The following is a 26,030-nucleotide window of genomic DNA, read 5'->3' on the forward strand; positions in this document are numbered from 1 at the left end:
TTATGGGACAGGCTTTTAGTGTTTCATCAAACAGAATTTCAGCAGAAACAATCCTTGAAATTGAGAGTTGAAAATTACATTCTGTATCATCACTTTTGTTTTGCGTTTTCTGGATTTCTGCCTATATTTTCCTTTATTAAGAATATTGTTAGAAGAGTGCATGAATTCTTGAAAGCTACAAGAATTACTCCAATAAAATCTTTCCCATTTTTTCCTTTCAAACACAACTATTTAAAAATGTCTGAGGCAATTTTTGTTTGGAACGTGTTCTGGAGAGCTGTTTGTATGTGTGCTTAAACTGCTAACACAAAAAACAAAGGCCTTAAAGATATTCTTCCAAGTCTTTTGTTCAGACTAAAGATACCAAGTACACACATCTGATCAAGCATTCTTCTGCTCATGGGCTTGACATGAGAGATTCTAATGTCATAAAAGTAAACTATTTAAATTGTTAACTGGAGCATACCTGTTTATAAAATCCTGAAGACAGTTTTTTTTAAAGCAGGCTTAAACAATGGAGGTATATTAAAAACCTTTCTATGTGAAATTGAAAGCATTTTCTGATATTTCCCTCACACACACACTGTTAGCGCTATTTATAGTATTATTCAGTTTAATCCTTTTTTGGCCACTGCCTTATAGCTGCAGTGATAACGCTAATCACAGGTCTAACTGTTGTAGAGCTGTTTGTGAATTACAGCTAGTTCTGATTCGAAATCCCAAATGCACTTAGTGACCTCTCATAATAGTCACATTTTAGCTATGAGTCATTTTTTGCCAGATAACTAAGCATGTGGGGGGAATTCAAAGCAGCATTCAGTTTGTATACACAAAACCTTTTGCCAGACTTGTATGGAATTTAGTTTCTTGATGCAGTTTCATATGTTAAAAATGTTTGGTCTATTTGCCCATATCTCTCTATGCCTAGAAGACTTGCATCTTTCTCTTCATAGTATACTATTACACTACAGTAGTATTCTACTAGTATGCTAATTGTAGTTTCTTATCTGTTTCAGTAGGTAGGGAATCTGTGATGGCTTTTTAATTCACTGTTACATTTTGTTTGACTGTTCTCTTTTGCATTAAATGGCACTGAAGTAATTTGCTCTAAGATGAGTTGGTTGTTTGAAAGACTCCAGTTTTGTTCACTTGTGTAGGAGTGAGAGAACCAAAGTATACACCATTTATATTTGCATCTAAAGTAAAATCCTATTTAAAGGAGTTTGAATAAAGGAGAAAGGTTAGCCTGTTTGTTTTGGGCAGTAACGTCTGAAATCTGAAACAAAGAAAATGTCTACACAAAATAATGTGGTAAAAAAGGTTTCAGTAAAGCCAAAAAATGAGCTTGATATTAGTTGCTGGATCACTGGTTCTATATAGACTGGTTCTATATAGACTGGTCCTGAAGGGAGGGTTAGCTGTGGAGAACGAAGGAATACAGGGAAGCCTGACTGTTGTGATGCCACCAAATTGTAAATTCCTAAATGTAACACAGATTGTAAAGCTGTGGAAGCAGGAAACTACAGCTGGAGGAGAATGAAGGGGCCTGGATCTTGCTCTCCAGGTAACTGGTGTTTTACAGATAACGAACGCTGATCTTTTTTATTGCCTTAATCCACTGATTTTAGGGGGAAAATGTCACAGATTTCACAGTCCTGTAATTTCAGTCTTCAGCTCTGCATTTGGAATGGATTGTGTGCATTTACATTGCAATTTATGTGGCTTTTTTAAAATGTAATTACTACTTTGTCACTCTGTATTGTAAGAATATCTTTTACACATGTATTTGGAGTGCCTGGTCAGACATAACTTACCCAGTCTGAGAATCTTATGATTATATTTTTCCCTCGTTAGTTTTTATTTTCTTTATGCAGATTTACCTGGTTGTAAAGGGGGAAGCATGTGCTGTCCTGTCTTTCAGAACAGGGAGCTCTTAAGTGCTGGAGAATTGGTCAGAGTGATTTCACAGGGATCTCTCTGTTCTCTCAGCTTTTCGGTGCGGATGTTTGTAGTCCAGCGCTGATGGAGCAGCCTGTCCTGCTGCTTGGGATTATTTCATGCTGGGTGTAGGACTTTATCTTTGCAAAGTCTCACGCAGTTCCCATCAGCCCCATTGTGCAGGCTGTCCAAGTCTCTCTGAATACTGGCTCATCTGTCCACTCTACCTACCTCTTCTCCCCATTTGGTGTCATCTGCAAACTTGGTGAAAAATGATTCCATCTTATTATCCATGTGACTGATAAGGATACTGAGGAGTACTGGACCTACTGTGAACCCCTGAGCAGCTCTGTTCATGACCAACTCCGTTGCTAGTTCAGCTTTGAGCCACCAACCACTAAAAATGGAAGAAGCCCTCTGAGAACATGTGGTTTTCCGTGCTGTACAAGGTCACTGATACTGAATCCAGTTCTCCCTGTTTACTGGTGTGTGTTTGGAGGTATAGATAGCTTTGCATCGTGCTCGGGCAGTTGGAAGTTAGTTTTAGAGGACTAGAGGGGGAATTCTTACCTGGCATTGGAGGTTACTGGTTGACATATATGCAAAGCCATGGAACTTTCAGTTCTTTGTATTGGCATGAATAAGTGCAATGGGCTATTAGTTGTAAAATCTATTTTTTCTTTATTTCTGCAGTAATAAGTGTGTTCAAATTTTATTGGCACTGTTGAACCGCTTACAAACTGCTTTCGTTCCCATATGTGACTGACTAAACCTCTTCACCTCCTCTGACTGCAGAACCTTTTGGGGATACAATAGACACTGCCCTTGTAAAATTATGTTAGGAATAGATTTGTTATGGCTTTTTCTCTGTCTTCTGATGTCGCCTAGCAGCTGGAAGCACAGAGAGCTGGGACCAAGTGACCAGACATCCGTTCCTGTGCTGGCAGGTGGGAGCTGCAAGTGCCTGTCCAACCCATGCAGTGAAGTTCAGTAGCAGACACTGAACCATTCGAAGAGGTACTACTTCTGCTTCTAATTTGCTTGCCCTGTATTTTAAGTAGCAGCTGGTCACCAAAAGAATATTAAAAATCAGTTCAGACATGGTCTTTCAGAATGTTTGGTGCTGGTGTCCATTTCAGCTGCTTTCAGCTCTAGTAGTAGAAGGAATTGGGGCATTTTCCGTCTCTCCCCCCCCCCCCCCCCCATCGAAGTCTGATGGAACGTATAACTTTCTCAGATGCTTCTCTGAGAAGTTACATAGCAGCTCCTTTCTTAAGAAGATACGGCTTTTCTTACAAGCACAGGTACAGTCCTTCCCAGAAGTACTGCCACTGATACATTTCTCTGCTAAAAGTATCTTGGCTTTTTTTCCAGTGCTGTTAAGAATCTCTGCAGAAAAATAAAATTTTAAGTTTTGTTTGCAGATTCAAATTCCATTACTCCATGCCAGAATTATTGCATTAAAATGTTTTCAAAGATACATTGCTCTATTATATATCACAAATTCAATTTCCTTCTTAATGCCAGAAAACAACTTTGAGTTGTAGTGTATTTTTCAGAAACTATTTAGAAAGCATTTATGAACAAAATGAGAATATTTATTTGGAACTTCATTTCATCACTGAAAATCAGATTTGGAGTAACGATGCAACTTTGAAAATAATTCAAGTCTGTCATGGCTCTTACCTTAATGTGGACTTTTAAAATTGTTTATCCCATACTTGAGTGAACGGCATGAGTGCCATCCTGTGCCAGGCCTGCTGCAACTTCTGTTTCACTACGCTCAGAAGCTCCACCTACCAAATCTTTGCACAAGCAAATCAAAATAAAATTAAAAAAAATCAGGAAGAATGCAGAAAAATTCCTACTGAAACAAGTACTTGTCAATCTGTCTAGTGTGGGCTCTACTGCCTGGCAGACAGAGCACTTCAACAAATATTTTAGTAGTCTAGTCAAATTTGAGCTTAAAAAAGAGGGAAGGAGGTAGCTGTCAGAACCCCATTGCTTCTTGTCCCCTCTGCTGAGCAGGTTGCATTGCCGTGTTAAAAGCGACGTTGGCAGTCAAACCCGGTTTATTTCAGAACCTTGTACTTAACACTTCCAGCACTGTGTTTGTGCAGTACTGTTCCCTTGATTGACAGGACAGTCTTGTGCAACTCACTGGATCTTCTTTGTTAATTAGCAAAAGTAATAAAAAGGAAATATAATTACTGCATAGCTGCACGTGCTGCTTTGAACAGATTTTGTAGTCATTTCCAAGTTAAACTCTGATGTGAGCACTTGTTAAATTCTTTGGCTTCTTTGTGCCTAACCTAAGCAGAATGCACAGTAAGATTGATTAGACAGACTTATTTAATCTTACTTAATCCAAAAGCACATTGTGTTAAGAAACCTGGAAAGAATATTGTACTGACACTGGCGTTCTGTCTGGAGAAAAATAAACTTGTGGGTCAACAAACCTGTCACTACAGGCTGCTGCTTTTTTTGTTGTTTAACAACAAGCAGTAAATCTGTATGCAGATGCATGCATAAATAAGTTTGTTTCCTGCCTTCTTCAGGGAAGATACTGCACACAACATCATATTTATCAAATGTGTGTGTTGTTTTCCATTTACAGGTTTTCTACCAAAGAGATAAACTGAGAAGATAAAATATTGTATAAATTTCTTTGGGTTTAAGTATCTATGGTTTCATGCTACTCAGTGTGTGTGTACATCTGTGTCAGGCTGTGGCTTAAATGTTGGGTTCTAGCTTTCTATACTGGCAAAACCCTCCTGAAGGTTTTCTTTGGTCCAGCTTCTGTCTCCCCAGGAAGGTCAACAGCCACCTGTCTCTGCGTGTCTGTTCTTGCTGATCAGTCAGCTAGGCTTCCACTCCTTCCCTCGGCTGTTTTGAACTGGGTTATTCTATACACTCTGTGGTGCTTGCTCATTGTTGTATCAATGACTTCCTGGGTGATAGTAGCGTTAGGAAAATAAACCTTAGTGTTGAGGAGCTGTTTGAAAATTATCTGTAGTTGTGTTAGCACTACAGTCTTCTGTTTCACCTGCTTAAAGGTTAGACTGCTTCCCTGCGTGAGCAATAGCTACTAGTGTGCAGGACACAGCAGTGAAAGTTATCTTGGTCAAGTAGAACCGTTTACTGAAGGCTTATTTGAAAGCAAACGTTAATGAAAACATTAAGCGTTACATGTGCGCCTTCATGCTGAAACAATAGGCTTTTAATGTATTTCTCAGATTCGTTCAAGGAAGCGATCTCTGGTTTTAGAATTCAAACCTGTGCTTCAGACCTGGAAAAGCGAGTCTTAGCCTGCCTGGCAGAAACAAATTTCTTCATAACAGCCTTTGCTTTTCACTCAAGCAACAACTTTTTTGAAGTCAAGTTACTTTGCCTGATTTTTTATCTAAAGCTATGAGATGCCACTACTATGAAAGAGCAAAAAAACATCAGCATAGACAGTCACATTTAATCAAGAATTTGTGACATTCCTTTGAGTTGCAAGACATCATTTGTTCCCCAGCTAGTACCTCAGCTGAGCTGGATTAGATAATGAAGTTCAGGTCATGTAAGAACTTAACTCAAGATCACAAGTCTTTTGTGTTATTTTGTACTAAAATGGGTTGCTATGTTTTAAAATAAACTTCCCTGCTATTTTACAGAATCATTGATTTTAATTGAAATATTACAGCTGTAGTAATAATATGCTGATTTCTGTCAGCGAACTGTATTCTGTAAGTGATTTTTAAATTCATTTTCATGGGCCGTTTTGGAGGTGGCACAATGGTAAGTAAAAAGGGGATACTTTTTGCAGTATGCAGTTACCAGCCTGCAGATTTGCTGTAGGAACCTGCTGTTTTAAGAATTTTCAGAGTAAGTTTAGATGGTGCTTAATTAGATTCCTTGAAACTGTCAGAGTTATTCCCCAGGATTCTCAGGGATATATTTAAGGTGTGACAGCCTCCCCTGCGCTTTGGCAGAGGCCAGGAGCTTAATCCAAACCACGGGGCTGTTTGTGTTCTGAGTCACTAAAGTGGAAAAAGCACATAATAATGGGAAACAATGAAGCAGAACAGACTTTGCGTTACATGAAACTTTTTAACACTCTTCCTCGGAAAAATTCCCTGAGGACTTTTGCCAGCTTCCATCTTTTATAGCTGTTTCTGTCCTTTGGGAAGACAAACCAAACTAGTCACTATTCATGCTGGTCTGCTCTGGATGATGTCAGGAGCTCCGACATGTATTGCTAATATTTCCTACATTGTGTGGTGGCAGTCTGGGTAGCGTTATTGTAGAGCTGGCAGCTGTGATCGTTTTAAGCACTGTGCCATCTAAATGGGTTCTAAATCTCTCTTAATGCTATAATATATAATGGTAGTCTGTTTATGCTAGCAGCACTTAGCTGATATTATTGGAAAGCTGAAATCATCATAATGGGTTTGAAATGTCTTTTTAACCTGTTCATGTATATAGGACCAAAGACAGCATGGTATCTAGATTCAGATGGAATTGAAACTCTCCAATCCTGAGTAGATTAAACTGAGCTTGAAAGTGTTCATGATAACCTGAAAACAGAAAGTAAATTCACATCCTTTAATGTCTGACAATGCTTTACAGGCCTTGTTTTGCCTCAGATTGCATGATCCTAGGATAAAAAGGCAGCTGCTGGCTATCAAGCAGGGCATTGGGAAGCCCCTGAGGGACTGAGGCATTTCACTGAAACATGGTTACACACATAGTGACTGTTTGTATATCCTGTGACTGTTTCATTCAATGTAAAGATGCAGAGTGTACTCAGGCCGCCAATACCAGTACAAGGAATTTGGCAAGTGTGTTTCATTTCTGTTTATGTGTGTATCCAGGCAACGTCTCTTAGTCACACACTGAATGATTACTTTTGTGGGTCACACTGAAAAACCAAAATGCTAGCGATTCACAGTTTAGTTTAAAAATCAAATCGAACCCCAGAAGCTACTAATGCTCATGATGAATGTATGCCAGAGGAGGGAGTTTTCTGTTCTGTGGTACACGTGTCTGAATTGCTGGTTTACCATTTGTTCGTGATGCATATACCTCATTGAATCTCGGTGTCACCTGAATGCGTGTACCTCTCTGACTTACTCTAGTTAGTATGCCACACAGGAGGAAAGAAGATGCAATAGCATGGGCTAAGTCATGAGGGGAACAAGCCTACTGCACCTTTGAAGTTGCTGGCCCATGTTGTTACCTGTGTTGGCTAGGTGAGTGTAACAAAGGATCTTGCTACCTTCTGAGTATCTGGAGAGAGCCTGGATGGTTCCGTGTTGTTCTCTGTTAACAGCCAACAGCCAGTGCAATGGACTTCCACCATGGTGACTCAAACTTTTTGGGATTTGGCAATTGGTAGTGACTAATTAGGCTGTACATGTGCCCTAAGAGAGCTTGCTTATTATTAGCTTTTGCGCATAGTTAAACGAGTTTCTTTCTGACTGAGTCCTGTAAGTAGTCTTAGCTAATATTTTGCTTCGTTACTCTCTTGTCTTGATTTGGATCCCAAATCACCCAGGCATCTGGTTCTTTGTGGAGGGAAGCTCTGTGTGCTCATGGGGTTAGAGTGAAAGGATCCACTGAGATTGTGAGATAAAAGGAAGAGGGTGATGGTGTTATTTACATTGGTAATGAGGGAAATCTTTGAAAAGAGAGAGTTTAAACTAAGGTTATGGTCAGACATGCATGAATGTAGCAGAGGAGGGATACTGACAGCAGAGATTTGCAGAAAGAGTCAAGAAGTAGCTGAAGACAAATCCAGTGATAAGCCAGTATCAGGATGTAAGAGGAGACTTTTGTAAATGACATGCAAGGTGCAGCCATCTGGTGGAAGAGGGAGGTAGATTTTTACTTGCCATGAAAAGTATCTGCTGTCAGGTTCTAACATAATGCGTCAAGTGCTTAGAGATTCTGCATAGGAAGTAACTGTAGAACATAATGCCTGTCACGTCTTCGTCAGTTGCAGCAATTGCTAAAATAGATCCCTTAAACAAGGTTACATCAGCTTTCATGTAACTTGGACTTTGTATGAAACAGATGAAAATACATTGGAAGCAGTTTGGCGAATCTGATTTATTCCTGTATGTTGATGGAGTGATTTATGTCGTTTAACATTTTCTTTAGTGGATGCAATCCTTAGTCTTTGCCCTGAAGAGTTAACAGTCGAAAGCCAGGACCTGATCAGTGAGAAGGCAGCAACCTAACATCACAGCAAACCACAAGACTGGGAGCCATACTGCCCAGGTGTCCAGTTTCTAGCCTGGATTGCGTATTCAGAAGCATACTGCCTCTCTGTACCCAGACTGAACTAGCACATGCCACCTACCTTAGCTATTATAACGCTTCATTTGTAAAATACACATGTAACAAAATATTAGAGACCTGGCTAACGCACAAGATCATTCCAGAGATAAGTCTAGCTCTTTAAAAGGGATTATTTCAAGTAAATGAAATTCTGAGTGGAGAGTAACATTTGTGCAGGAATGTGCATGCATTGTAGGAAAGAGATTTTGCAGAACAGAATTGATCCGAGGGCTTTGGTGGTTAGGTATTACCTAACAAGATTTCTGGTCCTCTGGTACTGTGTTAGTTGAAAGATGGCATTGGTATTCTGGTATTCAATCTATTTTTCAAAAAATCATACACTGGAATTACAGTTCTGTAAAATTTAGAGTAAATCATTATGGATGTTAATGAAAGGCATTGCATTTGCCCCTGCCACCCCCCTTCCAAAAAAAAACCCAAACCCAAAACAAGTTTAACACTTCCAGTGTTTAGAGTTTTACTAGTGCAGCCTAGGTGTGCTCTCTGGAGTCCTTCCTCCTTTCTTGTATAGCCATTGGCATCATAACTTGCCAAGTTGTTACCGTGGGAGCCCAACTTGCGTAACTTTAAAGTTAGACTTAGCTTTCTGTATAACGTGTGATTACTCTTAACAAAAATCTGCATGTATTTGTATCATGGCGGTTCCCAAATTAGACCAGATAATCAAAGTGCAAAAATAATACCCAGAGGTCTGCCCCATCAATATGTTAATAAGAATGGAATTTATATTATCCTCTTGCAACATAACACATTCCAGGGAGGCAACATTACGTAGAGGCTCAGCCACACCTAAACCAGAAAGTCGTTTGTCCTGATTTTTTTTTTTTTTTATATTGAAGAAAAAAGTTTAAAGAGGCAATACATATTGATATAATTATGGCCTTTGTAACTCTTTGATTCTTTATAGACAGCATCCTGAAAGAGTATGACTAAGATCTATGCAGACGAAGGAGCCAAGCAATCAGACAGAAGGGAGAGAAAAATCTATTGAGAGCCGGAGTGAGCCCATATGCACTAATGTTATTCCAGAGGTAAAGCCTGGGTCAGGAGGGAACTTAAATTGAATGTTCAAGTTAAGCACGTCAAACCTCCAGTAGTGTAACATAAGAAGGAGATAATGACAAGAAAAGTTAAAGGTGGTGGTGAGGTGGCAGACAATGGTATATTGAATTGAAAGAAGGAGGGGGGGGGAAATTATCAAACTATATTAAACAGTAACAAAACAATGGGGGAGTTAGCAGTGGTAATGTCACTGAGTCTGAGAGGGTGGAATAAACGCACCTACAGCGTGTCCGTAGGGTATAGGATGAACCATAGTCACAGTGAGCCGGCGGAAGGGAGGAATGAGCAGTTAGCACAGTGACGTTTGGGTTTCCATCAGCAGGACTCTGGGGAGCTCCAGTCAACAAAAATGCACTCTGATTGCTGTGGTCAGCATGCAGGAAGCCGGAGATCACCAGCAGGTAGCTGAAGGAGTTGCCTGTTACTTGGAATATGACCTTCTATGCAGATGTTTTAAGGGGGTGCGGGTGGTAAGCGGTGTGAACACAACTGAGAACCTTTCTTGGCACTGCCTTACTTGCAGGCTAGTTGTAGCATGTTTCTTCCAGTACATCATCTGTGAGGCAGGCACAGTGAGGCACTGGGCTTGCCCTAAGTGCAGACCTTGTTCTAGCCTTTTATCCAGCCTAATGCTGACAGTAGTTACTTCAATGTAGTGCTCAGGAGCAGTGGTCGTGGACCAGAACCCCTTGTGATAGGTGCTGTACAAACCCTCCGAGCTTTGGGTAAATCTTCAGGAATAACCCATGTGACTTACAAGCTTGTATCTCATTTGAAAAAGTGATTCAGGCATTTGGCTGCTGTTCCTCCACTGAATCAATTTCCTTTCCCTGTTTGGCATATAAGTGAAGTCTTTCCTTTTTGTACAGTCTGACTGCTGCCTTCAGCTGGCTGGTTTTGCATTTTTTTCTTAAAGGTATGAAGGATGTATGGTATTTCCATGGGCAGAGTCACCAGGCCTTGGTACGAGGGGATGGTTGGTTGTTCTGCCAAAAGTGTTAATGTGTTTTCTGCGGTTCATACAACTTGGATTCCCCAGCTGGTGCAAGTGCTTTTGATGTCAGTTGACCTACATAAGCGGAGAGCAAATGAGGGAATTCATAATATGTTTGAATATGATGCTTGTGTCTTCATGGCTCTGATTGCTTTTGTTTCCTATTGTCAGTCTTTTTTCCTTTGAAATCTCTTCAAAAGTCCCTGAAGCTTGTGTAAGTTCAGAAAGGCTGCTGTCTGTTCTAAACGAGGTGAATGTGTGATTCTGAGGTTGAATAATTGATTATTAAGTTGGATATTGGAGACAACATTTCTGAAGCTGTTGGAATTGCTGGGAAATCTTTTTATGCTGCAGTTACTGTGGCTGTAATGATAATAGTCTGCTTGATAGCAGAGCTTTTGCGGACTGTTTATATGAAAATCTAGGTAACCAAAATTAATGTTGGCGATATATGAGCTACTTCAAATTCTAAGTATTGAGTTACTAAAAAGAGAACAATTTTCTAAGAAAATGGGAAGAGTAGTGTCATTGAAACAAGCTGTAGTGAAGGACTGAAAGGTAAATGGGCCTTCGGTTAAGAGAGTGATGTGCTCATCTGTGAATTAATTAATATGTGGCTCAGCAGATCTTATACAAGAATGCAACATGTATGTTGCATGTTAGCAATACATTGCATATGTGGAAATACTTCTTTTTTTCAGCTGAGGCTGTTGTGGTTATGCTTTTCTGCTTTTGCTTTAAGAATGTTTGACAAGAGAGAGAGGTAAAAGAACTGTCCCTGAGGAACTGCATCCATGATAGGCACATTGGCTGTGTCCGGCTTTTGCTCATGCTTACCCCTAAAGTCCTTAACGAGACTGCAGTACAGGATGGCTGTGACTTCTAGGAATGTGTTTGTGATCTGTGAATCACCTTTCCAAGCCACTACTGATTCTTTTTCCCAAGAAACTTGAAAAGCAGGGGGAAATTATCTGTTTAACTGCTAGCAACAGACACTAGTTGCAGTGGGATACCCAGGGATTAATTCTTAAAGACAGGTTCATTAATACCCAGAGAAATAACCCCAGTGGCCTTGCCAAAAAGAAAGGTAACGTGTCAAGCTAATGCAATACTGGCACTGGTTTTCTTCTCTGACAAAAGGCTGTTCGGTGATAGGCCTTTTCCTATGGTCGTCCCCTTCGTGTCACTATCATTTATTCAGAAAAGGCCTATTAATGTTATTTTCACCTTCTGCAATGATCAGTTTACCAGCCTGCTCCGTTGCCTCTGTGTTCCAATCTAGTGTAGTATTTCTTAGTATTTCTCCCTTTCTGTATCTCTGACCTTGTTTCATCCTGGCAATTACTTTTGTGTCTCGGCTCGTTCCTGTGTCCCTTGTGCTGCCTGCTCCTGCCACCGCTGGTTTTATGTGCCTGGCCAAATCGGTTATGTTTTTTGCCCTCTTTGCCTGCCACAACAGCCCTGTCTGTGCCTGCAAAACCCGTTATAGCAGAGGCAAATACCTCTTTGTAGAATAACCACTGGGTGACAACATGCTGCTGAAAGGGCTACTGCAATGTGTTCACCTGCGGGGGACAGAGTCCCACAGTTAAATGACAGGAATAACGGCACGGATCGGGAAGGGGAGTGCTTGCTTTAGTCGAGGCCGACCCCCGGTAACTTAGCCACACTGTTGCAGTGAAACAGTCACCTGGAGCGATCCACTTGCAGCTCCTTTGCGAGTACATTTTAACCGTGTCTTGCTCGCTCGACGCCGGGGCCGGGAGCGCAGCAGCGGGGTCCCCCCGCTCCGGGGCTGGCGGCGGGGCGCAGGGGTGTCCCGGGCTGTCGGGGGCGGGCGCCGCTCCTTGCCGCGGGGAGCTCGTTGCCGAGCGCCGGCCGCCGCGGAGGGTCTGGCTGGGGTGAGCCCGAGCGGGAGGGGCAGCCCTGCCGGGGGGGGGCCGGCCCCGGCCGCTCCGGGGAGCCCCGGCGGCAGCGCAAGGTCCCGAGGGGTGCGGGGGCCCCGTCGCCTCCCTCCCGTCTGCGGGGCGGGCGGAGCTGGGGCCGAGGGCTGAGCCCCGCACCCCCGGGCGCTGCCCCGGAGCCCCCCGGGGACGGCGCCCTGCGGGACGCGGATGCGGAGGGGGAATCTGCTGCGGCCCTGCCCTCGCCCACCCCGTCCCGCTCCCCTCCCTGCTCGGGAGGCGGGCGCGGCCGGCTGAGTCAGCGCCGGGCCGGGGGGGCGCCGGGGAGGGGAGGGCCCGCCCGGCCCTACAAAACCCCGCCCGGGCCGCCGCAGGGCCCAGCCGCCGCAGCCGCCGCCGGAGCCGCCCAGCCCGCCCCGGCCAGGTGAGTCCCGCCGGGCGGCCCGGCCCGGAGCGGGAGGCGCAGCACCGGGGGCCGGGCGGGGGGCGCAACCCGGGCGGGAGGAATAGTGGGCCGGTGGCTGGGCGCGACTGCCTGCCTCCCCTGCCTCCCCTGCCCTGCCCGCGGCTGTACCCACCCGCGGCTGCTCCGCCGGGCTCCCTCCGGGCGGCGGCCCCACGGGCGGGCCTCCCCGCCGGCGCTGCGGGTGTGGCGGCGGCGGCAGGAAGGGGAACCGGCCCCCAGCTCCGCCGGCCCCTGTTGCGCTTCTCTCGTCCTCGCTATGGTGCGCCGGGGCGCAGCCCGACTAACGGGAACGCTGCAAGTTCGCTCCCAGCCCGGAGCCCCCGGCCCGGCCGGCCCCGGGAGCGCAGCGGGCCCTGCGCGGCCCCCCACGGGCACGGCTCTGCCACCCCGCCGGGACCCCGCAGCCCGTCAGGATCCCGCAACCGGCACTGTGCGCCGGCTGGGCCCCGCAGCGAGGGGCCGGGCGGGGCAGGGGGATGCCCCTCCCTGGGAGAGGGGTGATGATTGCAGGGCCACGCAGCAGTGAGCCGTGTTCTCGCACCGACAGCTCCGGCCCCGCTCGGTGTGAGTCGTTCCTGCGCTCGTGTTCACACGCTGCACCCGCTCAGGGGCGCGTAGGCACTGACACACGGGTCAAGGGTGAAAAAACCTTTTGGAACCCCCATGCCCTGAGCGATCCCTCCCGACGTGTGGCTTTTGTTGGTGGAGCTAGTTGTCATGAGCAGCCCTAGTGAGTATAGTTCCCATTAGCTAATGTATGGAATTATTTGCCTTGATTTTAAAAAAAAAAAAAAAAAAAAAAAAAAAAAAAAGGTGTTTTTCTGTGAAGTCTCAGAAGTGAGAATAGCTTGAATTCTAGAAATAAAAGCCCTTAATTTTTGATATGCCCAGTACCTTCCTGGAACAAAGTATCTCCTGGCTTGTTAGCAGTGTCTGTGGAAGCCAATGGTTAAAGCATGTTTGTGGTAGTGTAGTTTAGTGGGTTTTGAAATCCTTTTCTTTAAAGTTTGGGTTTTTTTTTTCCTCCAAGTAGTGGCTTTAGGTGATCTGCTAAACCTTATCAAGTGATCTGGGGAGATGCAGGCTGGCTCATTTGTACCTGTGCTTAGCATTGTATATAAATTAATGATTTTTTTGTCCTTATTTCATTTACAGCAGATATTGTGGATCTTCCTTGCTTTCCCTTATCTCCTCTGTTGCCTTGCCCTGGTTTTTGGAGCAAGTTTTTGGACCTGACCCAAACGTGCTCCAAGTGAAACAGTTTCCATTCTCTCATTCTGGGGATTCCTGGGCTCCGATGTTTGGGAACACCCTTTGCTCAGTCTCTGTCTGCAGGAGTATAATAAGTGCTTCTTAAAATGCTAACTCTGCTTATTGAGCAATGTGGTTGTTTGTGCATACCTGACACTTTTTTTTTCCATGGATCACACGGGTCTTTCCTGCTGTAATATAAGTGAGCTGCCTCTGGGAACCAAGATACGGGGCTGTTTTTAAACAGGCTCTCCTGCCAGCAGGCAGCTCTGGGGGTAAGGAGCTGCGTGTACACTAGGCCCAGTACAGCAACAGACTGGCAAACCAGTGATTGCTGGGGGGGGAGTCCAGGTGGAAACAGATGCTATCTCTTTGAGACATTGTGATTCAGGATTAGGTAATGTGGATTTAGGAGGTAAACCGGTTGTAGAAACTCGCCTTAAGGTATTGAAGTATTAGTTTACAGCTGGAAGGTAGAAGTTGAATCTTTTCCAGTGTAAGTAAAAACAAGTTAGTGCAAGTATTTTCTCTTTACATGTTCAAACTCACCAGAACTTGTCAAAACGGCATCAGATTAAATGAGTCCATCAGAGAACAGTGAGTCTGTCCTCAAATATGAGTGTCTTTCAAAGCAGGGTGTGACAAGAGATGTGTGTGTTCTCTGAGTAAAGATATTTCTCTGGAAGAATTCTTGCAAAAACTCCCATTTTTTTCTTTAGCCAGCTTGCTGCTGATGGGCGGTCAGTTGCTATAGCATTGTGTGCTGATGATGGGAACCTCCCAGTTCCAGCTCTACGTGAGGGTGTGTTAGTTCTGTTCCTGGACTTTGTTCAAGTTTTTTGTTCCAACAAGCCTGATTCAGTGTGGTTTTAAATTGATTTAGAAATGGCAGTCTTGCAAAAAGCTGTTCCGTGATTGTTTTGTGAAAGATTACACTGCAGTTGCTTTGCTTCAGCTTTCACTGGTGGTTTTTAGTTCTTTGTGTCAAGCAAGACGGAAGGACCTCAGTTGCTCATCTCTGGTATCGGTTGTAATGCTTGTGGAGTACAAAAGGGCTCGTTGCTAGGCACTTCATTTTATTAAGAGTAAACATTGAGAATTTCATAACTCAGTAACATATCGTCCCTCTAACCATCATGGTTAATGGTGCCAATAGCAGGTAGCAGCTTATTACCACTTCTGCAGCCTGTTCTTAAAGGGCCGGGTTGAATTTTTGCTCTGAAAAGGATTTATTCTCAAATTAGTTGATGCATGGCTGCGATTTTCATTCTCTTTTATTTTTCCTCCCCTGGGTTCTTAATTTTTCCTTGACGGAAAGTTGCTTTTGTTACTTACACCTAGGTTGCTTCAGAAGATGAAAGGCTTGCTTTCTGTATTCTAGGTGAGGAAAGGGCCGGTTACAGCAGTTATGCCACAAAAGCCGTGTAACTGTTTCTGCATTTCAGTCTCATATTGCTTGCTATATCTGGCAAAAGTCAGCATTTCTCTGCTTTTTCTCTTGGTGCAGGAGATTTACAGGAGCTAAAACAAAATACAAATATGTGTTTCAGATCTCCAATATTAAGAAACTATTTCAAACTCCTTGCTGGTTTTCTGAGCTCTTGGTTTCAGATTGATCGTTGAGTGGAGTGTGGTTTGTCTGGGAGATTTGCCTGGGTGGCTAGTACCGCTTGCCTGAGAAAGCCCCAATGCCATCAGTGGTGTGACTGATGGAGGATAAAAAAAGAATCTGAAAACCACTTGAAAGAACATACCCAGGCCTGGCTGCACCATAGCTGGGAGTTGGCTTGGAGGGCACAGTGCCTGGAAGCTGGGCTGGGGGAACTGGGATCGGTATGGGAGTGAAGGGAGTGGCACCCTGCGAGGCTCAGCCTGGGTTCCAGGATCAGTTATCTGTCAGTGGAATGTCACTAACTCAGGTGTTCCTGTCCTTTGTCTCCTACCTCTCATCAAGCCAACTCTTTTCCTTATTTGCTAATGCTCTCTACAGCTTGATTGTAGAGTTCCTGAGAAACAAGCTTTAATTTCAACAGGAAAAATAATGTTTTCTGCAGGTGCCAACCTGGATGATGAGAAGGTAATGTGAGTGGCAATGTCTGTCCCTTCAAGTGGAGGAATTTGAGAGTAGAGTTGTGGGAATGCATCAAGCCTCTTCAATAGTGCCTCTGGTTTTTAACCTTTGGAAAAAATTTCCTCCTTAGTTGGGAGACCCTTCCAGTAAAGCAGTAATAATAGCAAACTTCCCTGGCCACAAACCAGAGTTGAAGAAAGGCAGGGCATTGAAACACCAGCATATCACATCCGTGTTCGTTTCTGCAGTGTGTGCGATCTGTCTTAGGGCTGGGGTTTCCCTGTTTTTCTTTAAACGCATTAGCAAGATGTTATGTAGGTTCAGGCAATGGAGCAATGATACTGATTATCTTGCCTCAGTGGCTCTTACTTCTGGAGCTGTCGTTTTAGAAGAGTCCTTGTTAGCTAGTATCTGACAAGCATGTTAGTGTTTGTAGCTTGTCCTGTGATTCTTATTACTGAGGAGCCACTACAAAACTATATGATACTTGAGGCATTTGTGGCCTATGTCCAGGATTAAAGATTGAACAGCATTATGGTTTTATAATATAACTGCATGAATATAAATAGTTTCAATGTATTCCATGAGTACTTGAGGAATTCAGCATCTGATTTAAATGCTACCGCTTGTTGCTGCTTTTTGGCTTTGGACTGGACTGGACTATAACGTTGCTAACAGTTTTCCTGGTACTAAGTTGCAGGCTTAATTGATTCTGTTTCTAAGGTAGAGATTCTCCAGTTCCTTAGTTTAAGAATTTAAAATGCAGAAGAAATGGGTATAATAAGATAAATTCTTATTTTACAATAGAATGAAGACCTCTCACTGTTGCACTACTAATGGTGGTGTGGCTTAAAACCCTTTAAATCTGCTATGTAATTGTAAGCATATTTAAGTCTACTTGTGGTTTGTTCTTTCCTCTTCCTCCAGCACTCTTTCAAGATGTCTACTGTCCACGAAATTTTAAGCAAGCTCAGCCTTGAAGGAGATGTAAGTATTACTATCTAAACAAGAAAAGTTTATTTTACTTAAATGCCACATCTTGTTTCTTTCGCAGTGCTCTCTACCAACAATTGTACTGACCTGTACAGTTTACAGGATTCCCCACATCTTTTCTACCCAAACTTACATTGACTAAGAACCTAGTCGGCAGCGATCAGTTTTCAGCCACAAAGCAGTTGTAAACCATAGTTATATGAGGTCACCAGATTTAATGACAGTCCTTCCAACTGGCCAGCAGCATGAACAATATTCATATGCTGGGCCACATGAAAGAGATCACAGGACAAACAGCATGTCTGGTTTGCATCTGTGGTCCCAAGGAACAAGTGAGTTAAGCATGATAGGAGAAGACGGAAGTGTGTTTGGGTTTGCTGACACCTCCTGAGTTTTCTTTTCTTTTACTTCCCCCCCCCCCCCCCCCCCCCCCCCCCCCAAGTAAAAATGGAGAACATTACTTAATTGGAATAAAAATATTGGGGATCTTATTCCTGTACTGGTTGTCACCAAACCCAAACTGCCTCTTCCAAAAAATTATTTTTCTCAAACTTCTTTTCTCATTTGCTGTTTTGAAAAGTGTAAAGAACCTTGGGTTTGATTGCGTATTTTCTACCACATCTGCACTCGCTTGATAGTTGTATTGAAACACCAGAAAGCCACAGCCTCTTTGTGTGTTTTCTTATGTTGCAACACTGGATGGTAGGGTTACCAGTGTAGTGTCAGGATATCATGTCAGGAATTTGTGGTTCTGTGACTGTCACTGAAGAGGAAGTGAATCCTGTCCATGCATTATTTCATCATGTTGCTTATAAACTTGCTATACTTTTAAATTCTATAGTCAGTAACTCCAGATTTGAGATCAGTGCAAACAAACTTATTGCCTATTTTTATTAATTCTTGCAAAATAAATTATACCATATGATCTTTGTGAAATGGCTGTTGCAAAGACCTGGCTAACGCACTATAGGTAAGTAGCAAACCTGATTTTGTACTGCAAAAGCAGTCAGCTCTTCAGACTTCTTGGCTGTGTTTGTTTCAGCAGAAGATTACTTCTGGAATAATATTTGAGCAATCTGTTCTCAAGGGCAGAAATGTTTCTTCCGTAATGCTTGTGAGTAGTTGCAAAAGTCACATTTGAATACTGTTCCATGCCAGCATTTTCATCAGAAATCCTGCCATAGAGTGTACGAAATACCAGGCAGCTGGTTTGTTCCGTAGATCTTAAGTTGGAAACTAGAATTACTGAGTAGCTCATTTACATAAAGGATTTGCCCAGTTCCTCTAAGTAATGATTCAGCAAACTAACTGATGTTAAACACCGTGCTTCAGCCAGCCATTTTTCTCAATAAAACATGTTTAATATTGAGACATATTTCATATTTCAATATTTTGATAATTTCAATATTGAAACAGCTGAACTCAAGTCCTGTCGTGTGCATCTGTGCATTTGGTATCAGCGGTATAGTGACTGATGTGTTTCAAGGTGAAGAAACCTGCCTGCTTGCTTCAGCGTGGTGTTATCTTCTTCTTTAAGGAGGGCAGGGAGATGAGCTGCAGTTAACCTATGCTTGCAGTCTCCACAAGAGAGTATAGAAAGATTCTGTAACAAAGATCGTACTGTTATGCTTCATCATATGCTCCATGTTTGCACTCGGGATTGGAAGCCTATATTTTAGTCAACAATTTATAGGTTACTTGCTGGATGATGTCAACTTACTCAATTTTCAAACCCGACTGATGAGCTTTTTGAGGACAGGCAATACTGAGATGAAGATATCTTGAAAAGGTCCTGGGTTTTTTAGAAGCAATTAAGCCTCCTCAACTTTCCTGTTAATGATATATGCTTCTCCCTCACGTTCTGCTCTTCCCAGTAGGACTGAATTCATCAAGCTCACAGGAAACAGACCAGTTGGAGGACCTTTGAAGCACACTAGATATGTGGGGAGAAAATAAAAATCTTTCTCTGCTTTAGTCTGGTCCAGGCTGCTTGTGCAGTTACGTACTAGCTGGACTTTTACTGCCCCATCCTGGAAAATTTTGTATTGAACTAAATGGAATGTCAGTTGGAAAACATAAATTACCAGTACTGCCATACTGTAGTGTACCGGAGTGCTTTGAGACCATATAGTCTGGAGTTTAAATGGCTGTTTTTCATAAGCACAATAATCACCCTGGTAAGACTTTGTCTACTCCACTGAAGTAGCCAAGACAGTCACCTGAGAGGCTAAAGCATAATTTTGGTGGGTGCTGAATTTGAAGATGGTCCATTGACTGGTAGAGCAGCCAACAGAAGGTTTCTGTCTTTCCTGGGTATAAATACGTACATGGCGCTTCCTGGGTCGTTTGACGAGTGTCAGGGGATCCGAATCCAACTTTTGCATGCATTGGGTGGAAGGGCAGCAGAAAATATGGCTCCCAGATCGCAAATATGCGATGTATTTTCTCATATATGATGTCACCTTACGGTAAAATACTCTGCCCGAATGACTCAGACAGTGTTAGAGGTGGGTGGAAGGAGAGGTGCCCAACTCTGCTAAGTGCCAAGTGACTTGCTTCAGATTAGCTGGAGTGCTGGTTAATTAGATAGCGGTGCCACATGGTTGTGTATGTTACTGGTTTGGTTTAGGAATCTTTCAGCACACAGATTTGCCTGAGGCTGCCCTGCACATCTCCATGTACTGTTTCTGTTAGCAATTCGATCTGCTAACAGGAAAGGCTGTGTTTTGTGGTGTGGCTCCGGGCCAGACGGGGGCCACTTTGCTAAACTGAGCTGATGGTAAGAGACAAAAGAATGGTTCAGTTTATTGGTGCTTTTTTGAGTTCCTGTCTCCACAGCATAACACAGATTGTCTCAAGAAGGCGCAGTGGCTGCTGCCAGAGGAATCTGTTCAGGACAGTTGACCTCTATAGGATAGAGTAAAAAATCATGGAATATTTTAGTTAATATTTGTTCTCCTTGTAACAGTTTGCATGTAAGAAAATCTGCTAGGGATACAAAGATAGCTTAGCCCTGTTCATGAACCTGGCCTTCTGTTGGAGTTAGGGGCTGAAACGAACGGGTTTGGGGGTCTTTACCAAGAAAGCTTGGTCGTTGATTCACTTAGGAAACAGCTATGGTTAGTCACGACACCTTTCTGCTAGAGGGTTAGGTCTCTAAATTGAACTGGGTGGGGTGGGGTTTGTAAATATTTCTCAGCTATTTATATGAAAATCTGTGGTTTAGTTTAACATGCCCGTGGAGGGTGAAACAAGCTAACAGCTGAGAAGAGCTGAGTCTCTATTCTGGTGACCTCCTGTCACCAGCTGTAATCCTCAGGAGAGGACAATAATAAACAGCTGATAACATCTGGTAACTTATAAAATGTTGCAACTGTTTACTAAGTGATCTTACCCGCAAATCCTTTTATTCTCAGCACAGGTAGTTTGAAATGTCATTTGATTTTCTTAGCCTCGTGCTGCTTAAACCAAGTATCAGCAGGCATAGAGTTCCAAAAGGAGATAGTAACTTCTGTTTTCTACAACTATAGGCTTAAAAAGTGGGGGGGTTTATTACCTTTAAATTCCACGATATAGGGCACAAAACTTGTTCTGAATTACTGTTAATCTTCCATCTTCCTCTTTTTTTTTATTTTTTTTCCTTTTTTAAAATATAATTATAACCTGTAATCCAAAGTAAGGTATTGGCTTCAAATCTAAAAAACTTCAGACTTAAAATTTCTGTGAATTATCTTTCTGTAGCCAATTTCCTTCAGATCTAGCCAGAAAACTCCAGATTTTAGAAGACTGAGTTTTAGTGAGTAAACTTGGAATTTGTTAGGTTTTTGCTGCAATAATATATGATATTTATTTGTATATATTCTTTTTTTATAATAAGCATAGCTGTGAGTGGGTTTCTGGACAATACATATCAGGAGAACAGAGTTTGGTGGCTCTTAGCAGAATTCCATTTTCACAGATACCCTATGGCAGTTCTTGTATTTAAAAATTTGGCTAAACACTAGTTGACAAAGAGGCACACGTTTTCCTAACTGCAGCAAGGACAGGATTAAATGGTTTAACTTTGAGGTTGTTTTTCTTCTTTTTCTTCTAGCATTCTCTCCCACCAAGTGCGTATGCCACCGTTAAGGCCTACTCAAATTTTGATGCTGACCGGGATGCTGCTGCCCTGGAAACAGCCATCAAGACCAAAGGTGAGGAACATGCGCTGTGGTTTTGATTCTGCTTGTAAGCTAGAATGCTGGTGTGGAAAAAGAAAACAAAACAAAAACAAAACAAAAAAGGAAAGAAAGACAAAATTTAAAAACACCGAAAAAACCCCACCACACCTGTGTCTCAAGACCAACATTTTAATATCCTTACTCTACGATACCTATTTTTGGAGGTGTTTGATTTCTCAGACCTCACTGATGAAATCTTGACCAAGTTAGATTTTGAACTCTCTAAATGCATGCTTTGAATATACTTTTGAAGTTTGTAGCCAAGAATTGCTGAGGTTATCACTGAAAGTGTTCACTTTTTTCTCTTGACTCATCAGTACTTCAAATTCTACAACTTTTCTTCCGCTGAGAAAGGGAAAAACCATTTGGGTTATACCTCTTGCATTTTGATATAAACAATATGCAAGTACAATATTTGCAGTCAGAGTGGGCCAGTTTTGAAAAATTACCATCTAATTAATTATCCAGCTGTTTTGCAGTAATGTGAACTCCCTGAGTCAGAGTCATGAATCTCCATTTTGGTGATTGTGTGTAAAATGGACAAAACTTGTTTTACTGGCTGAACAGTGTATTTGGTTTAGGGCAAAGAGCTGGGGTAGAGTGTCTGAACTGCTCTGTATAATATCTACATATTCCAGCATTCATTCACACTCTTCAGATTAATTCCTCAGGGGTTAGCCATCTCTTTATCTATTGTGGGATCTGTGGGAAATATTGTGATATTTTTATTAGGGTTTAGATCTATCTGCAGAAACAATCCTGCACAAATATATTGCCCAGCCCTTTGCTGAGCTTTGAGTGGAGCTGGATTAAATGCAGGGGGGTTATACATATCCAACAGCCTAGAAAGGGAGATGTGGAAAAATAGCTCTATTTGATATACAATCAGTTTGTAGCTAGCAGCAGTTCATCCTAGAGTTTGCGTAATGCAAGTAACTTGTTAACAGTTCTGTCTTGCTCCTCTTGTAATAAATGTCATTGCTGTGCCAGTTTCATTTTGTGCTACTTAGTTTTTTTCTGTAGTGAGTTCGTCTGGTGCCTTAGCATGTTGCTTATAAGTGTTGGCTTTTTGCTGTATAGGACAAGAGGCTATTTAATTTCTGTAGTGCTCCATTGTGCCCTGTGTTTAGATTAGCTCGAGTATATGAACCTAAATAGAAGAAACCAGCTAAATAGAACAGTATTAACAGAGTATATATTAGGTTTCCTTTTAATTCTTTGTAGGAAAGACGACTGCTGAAGCGTGCCTTTTCCATCTGTGTGTCTCTCAAATAGTTTGTTAAATAATTTTATTATCAGACTGGGTTGTGAATAGTTAATTAATTGCAACCTAAACTGCAACCTTGTATTGAGGTCTCAGGGTATACTTTTTTGTTCCATGACTGGCAGAATTCAAACACAAATTTGTTGTAGGAAAGTGCTTAGAACATGCATCTATAATAAATTAATTGTATTCAGAAACTGGTAAAACAATGATGAGGTGTAAACATGGGACCTAAACATTCACCACAACAGGGGTCTTCTGTGAGATTAATTCATTGTTTATATAATACATCCAACGTGCCCATACCTTTTAAGAGAATATTTAATGCAGAAGTTTAAATGAAATATGCTGACATGCTGGTGGGGGAAGACAGTGCCTGAAATGTGCCAAACTGCATCAGTCACATATTCAGAGTATTAATAGTATCAGTAAAGAAATATGTCGTTGCAACATGGTTTGGTGAAATCTTGCTAAGCAAAATAGCAGAGCTGCAACTGTGGTCTTATTTTATCTAAATTTTTCCCTTTGACTCCAGTGGGACCAGGATTTTATCCAAGGAAAATAAGACATTGCAGATGACGAGCTCAGTCAAATAGTCCTAAGACTGTGTTAGTACCAGATGCAAAATGGTGTTAGCGTCTCACAAGGGCTACTGATGTAAATCTCCCACTAATAATTTGACGCCAGTTGCAACCCCATTTAATTCATTCATGCAGATTGATTATCTCTGTAGTACCTAGATATTGATAGGACAGAAATAGCTTCTGGTATTCTGTCCATGTTGTTCTTGAAAAAGAAATTTAAGAGGACAGACTTCTAGTAAATAAGCTGGATGAATGCATGCTAGCTCTTGAAAAATAAAAGTTCGTTAGCTCTCTTCTCACCTCATCCTAGAAAGTTAAGTGGCAGTCCGTACCATCCATTTGGTTCAGAACAATGCTGGTGCTGTTGTTTTGGCCCATGGAAATTGAAGTACAATGTCTTGTAAACAAAAAAATTTAAAACTCTAACTGATCATTTGGGTTGTGTTAATTTCCTCTTCTTTTGCTAATTGAGCCATAATATTGCAATCTGACCAAAGCAATAGATTGCCTCTTTTAGAAGTGGTTAATGATCAGAGAGGGGTTTTTTAAGATCTGCTTCCTGCCCCCTCCTCCCCTATCAAATTGCATTTCAATCTGCAAGGAATTTTCTTATTTAAAAAAAAAAAAATCATGAGCCACAATATCTAATTTTCAGTTGCCCATTGACAGAAATGCACTGATAAAATCTGCCCAGCCAGAATAAATTTGGAAATAAAACTCTGTTTCATTACCCTGAAACTGCCAGAGATTTTAGTGAACAGCAAAGAAAAATATTTTAGCTGCTGTCCTGCTCCACCCCGTCTCAGCAGATGTGAGTCAGCATCCTGTCCGTGCTGTACGATTCCCAAGCGTGAAGTACAAGCACTTATTTCCCATTAAATGCCAGAGCAATGACTTAACTTTATATTTCCATCCACAAAGTGTACGAATAAAACACTTGGATGCAAATGTTTGTGGGCTTCTAATCTATCACAATTGTGATAAAACTTGAAAATGTCATTTGCCTTTTTTGAATGCCAAGAATGGTTTAAATTTAGGATTTATTAAAAAGCTCAAGAGATTGGCTTAGCTGTTGGCCCTGCAACAGCTGAAAGGCCCAGTGTCAGTGTGTTTGTGTGTGGCCGTTTCTGTGCTGGGAGAATTTGTTTTCTTTCATAAAATGGGAACAGTTTAAAATGTGCAGGATTAGATTATGGCTGAAATGTGCAGTCAGCATGTTTTCAAACGAAAATTTGCAACTAAGACGATGCTTTCCAGGGCCTTTTGGCTTTCGCAGGCCAAACTTGTGTGAATAAGAGCACTGATGTAGGTCTGCCTCAGCGTGAGCTAAGGATGTGAGGCTATCAAGTACAGTATTTCATCGTGAAAAATGTGGTGAAGAGGGAGAAGGGAATTTTGGATGTGACTCATCATTTTAGGTTCTGTAGCTAGTGGCTAAAAGGTCTTTTGTAACATTCGTGCTTTGTATGGTTAATTTTATAATATCTGTTGCAGTCCTTTGCTTCCAGTTGCTGTGGGGTTGCTTTGGGTAATAAGGAAAATAAATGTAGATGGATTCTGGCAGGGATTTGACTCCTGCTAGTAGCTGCTGATCCAGTCCTTTCTGGTTTTTTTCAAAAAATCATCATTTACACTGATGTGTGTGCAAATGTGAAAGAAGCTATTCATAATACTTGTAGTAAATGGAGAGACTTGAGTTGAAACTCTGGGCTTGCTCTGACCTCTAGATTAGACTCATCTATTTGCTTCAAAACCTGGCACGCAACTCATCAGACTAAAAACCCCAGATATACAGTATCTTCCTGTTGCAGAAGAATACGCGCTGTGTTAGATGCATAATACTGAGAATTAGTTTTGCCTCTTCTAAGCTTCACCAGTTAGCCTCGAATAGTCCAAAACAAATGGTTACGCAGCATAGCTATAGGTTAGCTTGGTATTTGAGCATAATGACGAGAGCTATTCTAGCTGCCTCCTCTGTCCATCCATTTATAAACTCTGGTAACTCTTCTGTTTGGAAGACTTTATTAGCTGGACATTACTTCCAGCTATGCTGTTACTCACCACCTGAGTTTGAATGGCATGGCCAGAGAGCTTTGTTTAACCAATAATATACATGAAATACAAATGGACATTTTACCTAGGGGCTGAATACAGCGATATAGACACAAATGTGCATTGAAGAATTGGGGCAGGGGGCTCCAATTCTTTCACTTGTACCTTTTTACAAAGCATTCTAAGAAAAAGATTGTAATTGTCTTGCGAAAATGTAGCAGTGTTTGCTATTTTAAACTGAGTAAGAAAATTCAGTTCAAAATCAGATTCTGTTTGAGCAAACTAGTGTGTCCTCATCCAGGCCTTTGGAAATCTCAACCACCTACCATTTAAGTACACCTGGACTGACCATTTCAGTTCTGTTGAGATACACCCAGTGTCAAAGTGTGCCACCCTTTTCTTCTTATTTGTTAGTCCAGCTCTTTCCCTCACCCCCTGCCCCAGCTGCTTCATATCTGTTGTTAACAATTCTGTTGTTTTACCTTGTGGCAGGAGGACTTGCATTTCTAAACATTCTCCTTTGAGTAACAGAGACTGAGTTCTTGCAAGGGCAGTTTCTATAAGCTCTCATAGTAAGGGAAACTATTTAATATGACTTTAATACTTAGTTAAGGGAATGTAAATACAGCTTGCTTGGCTTTTTTTCTGTTGATGTGAACAAACAAATGGTAGCTGTCCTTGCAGAGAGCGCTTTGAGAGACATGGATGTTTGCAGGCCGTGGTAATTGTATGTCCCTTGGGTCAGAGCCCTGTAACATGTTACAGAGCTAAGTCAGGTGCTCCACGTTTATCTCAAGAAGCTCAAGAGCCTCCAACCCAGCCAAGCTCTGGGATATCTTTTGAGTTGCCAAGGCCAAGCTGTGGGTGAGAATTGTGATCAGAG

The 26,030-nt window shown here is 42.2% G+C and overlaps 1 protein-coding gene across 2 annotated transcripts in view; it reads left to right on the forward strand.

Annotated features, from left to right (window-relative positions):
- LOC308067198 (annexin A2) overlaps positions 1-26,030 on the forward strand; it is a 67,811-nt gene that overhangs the window by 27,228 nt on the left and 14,553 nt on the right. The window contains exons 1-3 of one of the 2 annotated variants that reach the window (XM_080395618.1): positions 12,561-12,670; positions 16,962-17,021; positions 21,121-21,220. In XM_080395618.1, the coding sequence (XP_080251744.1) occupies positions 16,974-17,021; positions 21,121-21,220 (148 nt within the window). In that variant the 5' untranslated portion in view covers positions 12,561-12,670; positions 16,962-16,973. Of the gene's footprint in view, positions 1-12,560; positions 12,671-16,961; positions 17,022-21,120; positions 21,221-26,030 lie in introns of those variants that run through there. The other variant, XM_080395619.1, reaches the window with a different exon arrangement.

This window comes from Falco punctatus (assembly GCF_963210335.1).
Source record: "Falco punctatus genome assembly, chromosome: 7".
In the NCBI taxonomy this organism is placed as follows: domain Eukaryota; kingdom Metazoa; phylum Chordata; class Aves; order Falconiformes; family Falconidae; genus Falco; species Falco punctatus.